Raw genomic sequence first — 10,148 nt, forward strand, 5'->3', positions numbered from 1 at the left:
TGGCTTCAACCATAAACAGGAGGATGCTGCCCCCTGCTGGAGCTCTGGGTGCGCTGCAGTCCTTTGGTCTGATTCTCATTCAGATAAAGACCCTGAGCGGGTCGGAACCAGGGGTCACCAGAACCAGGGGTCACCAGAACCAGAGGTCACCAGAACCAGAGGTCACCAGAACCAGGGGTCACCAGAACCAGAGGTCACCAAGGCAGAGCCGGCAGGCACCAAGGGGCCCTGAAGGGCCCCTTGGTGCCGGCACTCAGTGGGCCTACAGTAGAATATCTCACCAGTGGGATAAGTTTGAAATTTATCTTATTCTGTTTCTCTTCTTTTTTTAAATAATTTATAGAGAATTTCAAAATGATATTAAAAATATTAGGGAAGAAAAATAATAAAAAAGGTTAATAATGTTTGATGTTCAGGTGAGCCTTACTAATGGGGTCAGAAGTGGCCCTCAGCAGGTTGGTGACCCCTGACCCCTGACCTGAACAAACACTGAGACCCCCCCCCCCCCCCCCCCCCCCCTCCGATATTTTTACACTTTTTATTTTTAACTTTCGTGTTTTTCCACAAACAGATGAAGAGGAAACTTGGCCCCGCCCACATTGTCTCTTTATGGCACCGTTGCCATGGCGATCACCAAACTGGAGCTGCTAATGGCTAATTGGTCACTTCGGTTGTCATGGCGATGGATTTCTCACAGGAAGCAGGCGCCTTAGTTTCACAATAAAAGTCTGAAGCTGCTCAGTTTTTCCATCGAATTTGCTGCAAGAAAAAAAAAGAAAAAATGAGATCAGATGAGTCCAAGGATGGTGGAGGCTAAGGGTGGGGGTGCTCTAAGGGTGGGGGCGCTCTAAGGGTGGGGGCGCTCTAAGGGTGGGGGCGCTTTAAGGGTGGGGGCTCTCTAAGGGTGGGGGCTGTTTAAGGGTGGGGGCTCTCTAAGGGTGGAGGCTAAGGGTGGGGGCGCTCTAAGGGTGGGGGCGCTCTAAGGGTGGGGGCGCTCTAAGGGTGGGGGCTCTCTAAGGGTGGGGGTTCTTTAAGGCTGGGGGCTCTCTAAGGGTGGAGGCTAAGGGTGGGGGCTCTCTAAGGGTGGAGGCTAAGGGTGGGGGCTCTCTAAGGGTGGGGGCGCTCTAAGGGTGGGGGCTCTCTAAGGGTGGGGGTTCTTTAAGGCTGGGGGCTCTCTAAGGGTGGAGGCTAAGGGTGGGGGCTCTCTAAGGGTGGAGGCTAAGGGTGGGGGCTCTCTAAGGGTGGGGGCGCTTAAGGGTGGGGGCTCTCTAAGGGTGGGGGTTCTTTAAGGCTGGGGGCTCTCTAAGGGTGGAGGCTAAGGGTGGGGGCTCTCTAAGGGTGGAGGCTAAGGGTGGGGGCTCTCTAAGGGTGGGGGCGCTCTAAGGGTGGGGGCGCTTTAAGGGTGGGGGCGCTCTAAGGGTGGGGGCTAAGGGTGGGGCGCTCTAAGGGTGGGGGCGCTTTAAGGGTGGGGGCGCTCTAAGGGTGGGGGCGCTCTAAGGGTGGAGGCTCTCTAAGGGTGGAGGCTAAGGGTGGGGGCTCTCTAAGGGTGGGGGCGCTCTAAGGGTGGAGGCTAAGGGTGGGGGCTCTCTAAGGGTGGGGGCGCTCTAAGGGTGGAGGCTCTCTAAGGGTGGAGGCTAAGGGTGGGGGCTCTCTAAGGGTGGAGGCTAAGGGTGGGGGCTCTCTAAGGGTGGGGGCGCTCTAAGGGTGGGGGCGCTCTAAGGGTGGGGCGCTCTAAGGGTGGGGGCGCTTTAAGGGTGGGGGGCGCTCTAAGGGTGGGGGCTCTCTAAGGGTGGGGGCGCTCTAAGGGTGGAGGCTAAGGGTGGGGGCTCTCTAAGGGTGGGGGCGCTCTAAGGGTGGAGGCTCTCTAAGGGTGGGGGCGCTCTAAGGGTGGGGGCTCTCTAAGGGTGGGGGCGCTCTAAGGGTGGGGGCGCTCTAAGGGTGGGGGCTCTCTATGGGTGGAGGCTCTCTAAGGGTGGAGGCTCTCGCTAGGTGGTGTAGACATGTCCCCACCAGGCCAAAGCTGGTGGGGACATGTCTACAACGGGCCAACATGTCCCATCCAGCTTTGGCCTCGGTGTCACAAAGTTACTCCTGTGGATGAGTCACATGATAAAAGAGGAAACTCCTCCTCCTCTTCCTCACTGGGTTGCTGAGCAACTCCTCGATCTTCCTCTCCTCAGCCGATCCTCGCTCCACCTTCTTGCGATATTCTGCCAGCAGATGTCGGTCCTTCATGTCTCGGTACGTCTGATTGGCCGACAGAAAGAAGGCGTTTCCATTGGTTTAATTGTCTGACATCAGCAACCAATCAGAGCAGAGGGACTCACGTTGATGACGATGTCGTGACACTTATGTTTCTGAGCCAAAGTGATCCTCAGCTCGGCGTCCTGGACCAGCGCCACGTACTCCTGCAGAACCTGCCATGGACCAAGAACAGCATCAGAACCTGGGCATGCGGTACCTGGGGGGCTGTGACTCCGCCCACTCACATGTGTAGGGGCGGAGTTCTTCTGCAGGATGTCGACGACTCGCTGGAAGCTCAGCGGCGATTTCTTCTTGGCGAAGCCGAGCCAGTTCCTGCTGCTGAACAGGGCGTCCACGTCGCTCCAGTTCTTCAGCTTGGCCCGCGCCGCCAGCGCCGTCGTAAAGTACTGCTTCTCTGAGATCTGAGGTCACAGGTGGACCGGGTCAACCCGGAGGTCAAAGGTCAAAGGTCAGACTGTTTCTGTTCTCACCTTAAATGTCTGACGGACGTTTCCTGGACTGCTGAAGGTTCCCTGGAGACAAAAACCAGTTATTCTGACCAGAACCAGTTAAACATGAACCAGTTTAATCTGAACCAGTTTAACCAGAAACAGTTTAATCTGAAACTGTTTAACCTGAAACAGTTTAACCGGAACCAGTTTAACCTGAACTAGTTTAATCTGAAACAGTTTAACCGGAACTAGTTTAACCAAAAACAGTTTAACTGGAACCAGTTTAACCTGAACTAGTTTAACCAGAAACAGTTTAATCTGAACCAGTTTAACCAGAAACGGTTTAACCAGAACCAGTTTAACTGGAACCAGTTTAACCTGAACTAGTTTAACCAGAAACAGTTTAATCTGAACCAGTTTAACCAGAAACTGTTTAACCAGAACCAGTTTAACTGGAACCAGTTTAACCTGAACTAGTTTAACCAGAAACAGTTTAATCTGAACCAGTTTAACCAGAAACTGTTTAACCAGAACCAGTTTAACTGGAACCAGTTTAACCTGAACTAGTTTAACCAGAAACAGTTTAATCTGAACCAGTTTAACCAGAAACTGTTTAACCAGAACCAGTTTAACTGGAACCAGTTTAACCTGAACTAGTTTAACCAGAAACAGTTTAATCTGAACCAGTTTAACCAGAAACTGTTTAACCAGAACCAGTTTAACCAGAAACTGTTTAACCAGAACCAGTTTAACTGGAACCAGTTTAACCTGAACTAGTTTAACCAGAAACAGTTTAATCTGAACCAGTTTAACCAGAAACTGTTTAACCAGAAACGGTTTAACTGGAACTGGTTTAACCGGAACCAGTTTAACTGGTTCTTAAATAGTCTGGTTTAACTAACCAGGGTTAAACTAACTCAGCTAATCTTTAGTTATCTGCTTGATGCTGCGGTTTCCTCCCAGTCTGAACTGGTTCTGACCTCTGGTTCGTTGTAATGGTAGAAGCAGCAGTAATAGAGGGTGGTGATCAGCGGCATGTTGAGGATGGAAGCTTTTCTGGGACATTTCTGGAAGATCTCCACCTTTCCTTCTCGCTCCGCCTTCCGGTCCGCCGCCTGAAGGAGCCGCAGAATAAACCGGTTTATGCAAAAGAGAATTCAGGATTTACGGTTCAGGATTTCAACTGGATTTAATTCTAATGGCTGAAAAGAAAAGAAGCTCCTGGAAGCAAGAATGACGGCTGGAGGACACGGCGAGGCTGGAGGACACGGCGAGGCTGGAGGACACGGCGAGGCTGGAGGACACGGCGAGGCTGGAGGACACGGCGAGGCTGGAGGACACGGTTTGAAGGAGACACTCGGGGTCCCAGAAAGCCGTTAAGGTCAGGATGCTGGCTGCTGTATCCCAGCAGCAACAGGGGGAAACAGTCATAGTGATCCGGTTCTGACCCGGGTCTGATCCGGTTCTGACCCGGTTCTCACCTCGATGATGATCTGCCGCTCCAGCAGAGTGTAGTGATCCTGAATGTGAGCCAAGTCCTCGGCAGCAAACTGGAGGCTGAAAAAGAACAAAGGAGGAAAATGTTTCCTGTTTCCTGCTTCCTGTTTCCTGTTACCGTTTCCTCCTCACTTCCTTCATCGCCTCCTCCTCCCTAACTTCCCTCCCTGGTTTCCTCCTTCCTCACCTGAGACAGCTCTTCAGGAAGTCCCGCCTCTTGTTTTCATCCATGATGTTCTTGTGTTCTTTGTACTGTAGCAGCTGTTACCATGGAAACAGATATGTCACGTCAGCATCACGCCGAGCCGAGCCCAGCCTCGGTGCTAACGACTTACCGCCGCCTCCTCCGTCCGGCCCAGCGCCCTGAGGAGCAGCAGAAGAAGAAAAGAGACGTAAACGAAGCGAACAGACCAGAAGCGGCGAGTCGGGGCGAGTCCTGACCTGAGCAGCTCCAGCAGCAGCCGCTGCTCCCGGGTCTCCGTCAGGAGGTGGATCAGGTGCCGCAGCGCCGTCTGCCTGGACTCCATCTCTCTGAACAGAACCTCTGAGCACAGAAAGCAGAAGCGTGAAAAGATGGCGTCCAGCCGCGGCGGCGGGAGCAGCAAACGGACACGGACCTTTACAGAGAGTCCTCTTCAGAAAGATCAGAACCTGCAAGCAAACAGAAGGAGTGTCACTGGGTCGGGTCAGAACAGCTCAATGATCAGCGACGGGTCAGAACTTTACGGCGGTGATGGCGTTCCCATCATGGGCGGCGACGGCCAGATCCAGGAGCAGCAGTTTGTCCTGAAGGGAGCGGAACTTCTCCAGAGACACGGCCTGCGGGACACAAACAGGAAGTGGTTCTGATTGGCCGGCAGCGGCGCCGCCAGAGGTCAGACCGGAGGCTCACCTTCCCCTGCTGCAGCCGCTTAACCGTCTCCTCAGGCGTCCAATCGCTGAGCAGGTCCTGACGGGTGACATCATCATCAGCAATCAAAGGCAACGGTCAGATTACAGCTGTAATCAGATTACCTTGTACTCAGATTTGGGTTTTCGGAGTTCTGGTGTGTAGAGCCGCAGCGCCGAGTCTCCGAGCACTGAAAGAGAGAAAGGTCACGTCAGAGCGCCCCCCGCTGGACGCGGGTCAGCGTCAGAGCGCCCCCCGCTGCGGCGCCATGGCGGACTCACTGTCGCTGAAGCTCTGCAGGTTTCCTCCTCGGCCTTTCCCTGCAGATGAAGCAGAATCAGTCACATGATGGCGGCTCGGTCACATGACTCCGCCCCCGCCGCCAGCTTCTCACCTTTGAACAGAGAACTCAGAGAGAGTCCAGACTGGCTTTTGTTGAGTGACGGCGTCTCCGTGGAGATCTTGGGGAAGGCGGGCTCTCTGTCTGCTCTCTGATTGGACGCCGCCATCTCTTTAACGGACCATGATATACCTGACGACACGACAACCACAGTCAGCGGCCAATCACGGCGCAGGATTCCCGGCGGTGGGGGCTGACTTACTGCCGACGGGTTCTCCGCTCCAGCTGACCCTCTCCCACTCCTCCTCCTCTCCGTCGATCAGCGGGCCGATGCTGCTCACCGCCATTTTGGACTCCTTCAGCTGAGCGTCAGACACAAACCGGGTCGGTTCACAAAACTAAACCCACCAGGCTTCAGCAGCTGTTACCATGGTAACCGCCGTGATTGAGGAGGAGGCCCGATCTGGAAAGTGTGGAGTGCCTTTAGAAGCAGCCTCCACCACCGCAGACTCTGCTGGATGCGGTTCCAGGCTTTGACTAGGCCACAGGTCTGTGATGCAGCTTAGCTTTCCCACAGCATGATGCTGCCACCACCATGCTGTCCAGTAGGGATGCCGTGCTGACCCTGGCATTCTGCTCTATGGGGCCCAGGAAGGGACAAAAACATTCATTTGTTCTCATGGAGGTCCTCCCTGTGGCCGGAAGAAAATACTAACAGCTCAGAGGCGCCTCCTGGAGGCAGTTTGGAGAAACGCTCTCCCTGTGAGGAAGATGAAGCAAAGGAGGAGGAGGAGGAGACCACCTCCTTCGGCTTTAGCTCTGAGCTCCAGCAGCTAACATGGAGGAGTTCTCCAGCTGCAGGGGAACCATGACTCAGCAGGAGGTGGAGAATAAAGCCGCCGCTCTGAGGGCGACCATTAAAGGTCAGAGGTCAGAGAATAAACTCCTCCTGTTTGGGAGAAGATCCAGAAACCATCAGTGGGAACCAATCAGGATTTTCTGAACATGCTGTAGTTCCCAGATCACCTCCTGGACTCCTTTGATGGGAGACCCTTCCTCCTCCTCCTGCTCCTCCTCCATCACAGCACGGCCCAGGGCAGAGGAGAGCAGGGAGGAGCTGTAGCTCCCCCAGAGGCCTACAGCTCCCCCCTCCTCCTCCTCCATCCCAGCCTAGAGGAGAGCAGGAGGAGCTGCAGCTCCTCCCTCCTCCTCCTCCTTCTCCTCCCTCCTCCTCCTCCATCCCAGCCTAGAGGAGAGCAGGAGGAGCTGCAGCTCCCCCAGAGGCCTACAGCTCCTCCCTCCTCCTCCTCCATCCCAGCCTAGAGGAGAGCAGGGAGGAGCTGCAGCTCCCCCAGAGGCCTACAGCTCCCCCCTCCTCCTCCTCCATCCCAGCCTAGAGGAGAGCAGGAGGAGCTGCAGCTCCTCCCTCCTCCTCCTCCTTCTCCTCCCTCCTCCTCCTCCATCCCAGCCTAGAGGAGAGCAGGAGGAGCTGCAGCTCCCCCAGAGGCCTACAGCTCCTCCCTCCTCCTCCTCCATCCCAGCCTAGAGGAGAGCAGGGAGGAGCTGCAGCTCCTCCAGAGGCCTACAGCTCCGCCCTCCTCCTCCTCCATCCCAGCCTAGAGGAGAGCAGGAGGAGCTGCAGCTCCTCCCTCCTCCTCCTCCTTCTCCTCCCTCCTCCTCCTCCATCCCAGCCTAGAGGAGAGCAGGAGGAGCTGCAGCTCCTCCCTCCTCCTCCTCCTTCTCCTCCCTCCTCCTCCTCCATCCCAGCCTAGAGGAGAGCAGGAGGAGCTGCAGCTCCCCCAGAGGCCTACAGCTCCTCCCTCCTCCTCCTTCTCCTCCTCCTCCATCCCAGCCTAGAGGAGAGCAGGGAGGAGCTGCAGCTCCTCCAGAGGCCTACAGCTCCCCCCTCCTCCTCCTCCATCCCAGCCTAGAGGAGAGCAGGAGGAGCTGCAGCTCCTCCCTCCTCCTCCTCCTTCTCCTCCCTCCTCCTCCTCCATCCCAGCCTAGAGGAGAGCAGGAGGAGCTGCAGCTCCTCCCTCCTCCTCCTCCTTCTCCTCCCTCCTCCTCCTCCATCCCAGCCTAGAGGAGAGCAGGAGGAGCTGCAGCTCCCCCAGAGGCCTACAGCTCCTCCCTCCTCCTCCTTCTCCTCCTCCTCCATCCCAGCCTAGAGGAGAGCAGGAGGAGCTGCAGCTCCCCCAGAGGCCTACAGCTCCTCCCTCCTCCTCCTTCTCCTCCTCCTCCATCCCAGCCTAGAGGAGAGCAGGGAGGAGCTGCAGCTCCTCCAGAGGCCTACAGCTCCCCCCTCCTCCTCCTCCATCCCAGCCTAGAGGAGAGCAGGAGGAGCTGCAGCTCCTCCCTCCTCCTCCTCCTTCTCCTCCCTCCTCCTCCTCCATCCCAGCCTAGAGGAGAGCAGGAGGAGCTGCAGCTCCCCCAGAGGCCTACAGCTCCTCCCTCCTCCTCCTTCTCCTCCTCCTCCATCCCAGCCTAGAGGAGAGCAGGAGGAGCTGCAGCTCCCCCAGAGGCCTACAGCTCCTCCCTCCTCCTCCTTCTCCTCCTCCTCCATCCCAGCCTAGAGGAGAGCAGGAGGAGCTGCAGCTCCCCCAGAGGCCTACAGCTCCTCCCTCCTCCTCCTTCTCCTCCTCCTCCATCCCAGCCTAGAGGAGAGCAGGAGGAGCTGCAGCTCCAGCGGTTCTGGGTTTGATTATCAGAGGAAACTGGAACTTTCCTCCAGTCCCAGTTAAACCAGTAAACAGAACCAGAACCTCTACAGCAGTTAATCACTCTGCCTCCAGACTACATGACGTCACTTCCGGTCAGCAGCTTACCTTGCTGAGGTCATCATCAGCATCATCGAAGGTGAAGGCCTTGAACTTGGAGCTGTTCCAGTAGTCTTCCTCATCTGCCTTACTCTTCATCATCTGGACACAGAACCAAACATCACCCCCCCCCCCTTCATTAACTCACAGCTTCCGGTTCCGGTGAGCCCCGCTTCACCCTGACCGCCTCTGTTTTGATTAGTTAGCATGCTAGCAGCTAACAGAGGCGCCTGTTTTAGAGGTTTTCCCGCCAAAACAAACGGCTGAAAAAGATTAATCTCCCTGGAGACAAATGACGCATCAATAAAGACATGATTAGAATAAACCCACCATCGATCAGCTGCCACTTTATTCACCCGAAGGAGCTCCTCTTCTTCCCGGAAGGATACCTCACTGCTTCCTGGTTCGCGGTGGCTTCTGGGAGTTGTAGTGAATAAACACTGCGGTCCTGTTTGCCTCTGGTTGAGCTTCATGCAGCAGAACTCAGCCACCTTCTATGAACACTAGTTAGTTCATCTCACCATCACTAGTAAACGAGTCAATTAGTTAACACCATCACTAGTTAACGAGTCCACTAGTTAACTAGTGATGGTGTGATGAAGCCTCATTGAACCGGAGCTTCATGTGAAAATATCACCACCTACTGGTGGAAAGCAGAACTACACTTTTGGAATTTAATCTGAGATTTTGACATTTGACATTTTTAGTGATTGTTCTGAATAATAAAGTCTTTTGTAAGTTTCTTCGTGTGTAAAATGTCTTAAAATAGAAAAATAATTCAAGGTTCACAGTTTTTCTGCCATTTGAGTGAAATAAACTCAAGCAGTGAAAGTATTTGTGTAAATTGGCCAACGATGAGCAAAATTAAAGGTTTTAGTCATTATAGATTTTCCATAGTTTTTGGTTTTAATCTGATTGGAAGTTTTGTCTTGAACTAATTTCCTGGTTTCCCTGGAGAAAAAAAACCCGTAATATGTAGCCAACATTTGGAAGAAGAATGTTTTCAAGATGACTTGGATAATAGCGCGTTGTGACAAAACACCAGATACAGCACTGGGACTTGATCAACAGCCGATACCGCACCGTGACGTCACTAACCAGTAGGTGGCAGTAGTGTTCTTTGACAAACATGGATGCCTCCAGTAAAGCACATTCACATGAAAATTACTCTGAATTAAAAACACTGATCATTTATTGAACAGGATGGAATAATTTCAGATTTATTTATTATAATTTGATTTCTGAAAATGAGCGACTTCTCCTTTAAAGGCCAGCAGGTATATTAGGAAATGAATCCCAAGGTCAGACATTCAAAGTTCAGATAAAACCTAAAGCTTGATTTTAGACTCTAAAGACCATCAGAGAGTCCCTTTAAAAGGTTTCTATTCAAGGTTCCCTGAATGACAGGAAGTCCTCCAGATCAGCAGCCCCAGAGCATCACTCTACCAACTCCATGTTTGACTGTAGGCCTGAGGCAGCTGTTGATACTGCAGGCTGTGGAACTGTCCAATGGAAGCCATTTTTTCCCGTCTCTCCTTGCCTTTGTGGAATCATGACCTCTGACCCCCCAGATGAGTAACGGGTTACATTTCTCAGTCATTTTGGTAGGTCTGTTCCTCCAGAGGACGTTCTCCACTGGTCCAGGTTTGTTCCATAAGCCTATAGAGGTCCTCTCTGCGGCTCTGAAGTCAGAAACCTTGAATGAAAACCAAACTAAAGTTTAACGGACGGGATAATCCAGCCTAGAGTCAGGTTAGTTTGGAGCTATAACTCCTACCACCAAAGGAAAGCTTCTATTATTCGCTGCTGATGGATCTGAAACTTTTATCTTCTCAGACCAGAGGCGTCACTTTATTTTCCTGAACTGCCTCCTGCATGGGATTTTATTTTGAAAGTCCTTCCGCTGTGCA

The 10,148-nt window shown here is 53.6% G+C and overlaps 1 protein-coding gene across 1 annotated transcript; it reads right to left on the reverse strand.

The window, feature by feature from the left end:
* Window positions 1–524: 524 nt before the first annotated feature.
* On the reverse strand, window positions 525–8,729 carry vipas39 (VPS33B interacting protein, apical-basolateral polarity regulator, spe-39 homolog). The gene is made up of 19 exons (XM_038274713.1): window positions 8,569–8,729; window positions 8,248–8,340; window positions 5,685–5,784; window positions 5,477–5,614; window positions 5,364–5,402; window positions 5,208–5,272; window positions 5,086–5,142; window positions 4,920–5,012; window positions 4,811–4,844; window positions 4,635–4,737; window positions 4,529–4,556; window positions 4,381–4,454; window positions 4,178–4,253; window positions 3,677–3,811; window positions 2,736–2,777; window positions 2,490–2,666; window positions 2,328–2,417; window positions 2,143–2,247; window positions 525–759 (listed from the first exon to the last, which is right to left on the reverse strand). Exons 1-19 carry the CDS (start codon window positions 8,569–8,571, stop codon window positions 739–741), a joined length of 1,473 nt encoding a protein of 490 aa, XP_038130641.1. The 5' UTR covers window positions 8,572–8,729; the 3' UTR covers window positions 525–738.
* Between the last annotated feature and the right edge of the window lie 1,419 nt (window positions 8,730–10,148).

The sequence above is a fragment of the Cyprinodon tularosa genome, unplaced genomic scaffold (genome assembly GCF_016077235.1).
Source record: "Cyprinodon tularosa strain WSP-4 unplaced genomic scaffold, ASM1607723v1 ctg1204, whole genome shotgun sequence".
NCBI classification, from domain to species: Eukaryota; Metazoa; Chordata; class Actinopteri; order Cyprinodontiformes; family Cyprinodontidae; genus Cyprinodon; species Cyprinodon tularosa.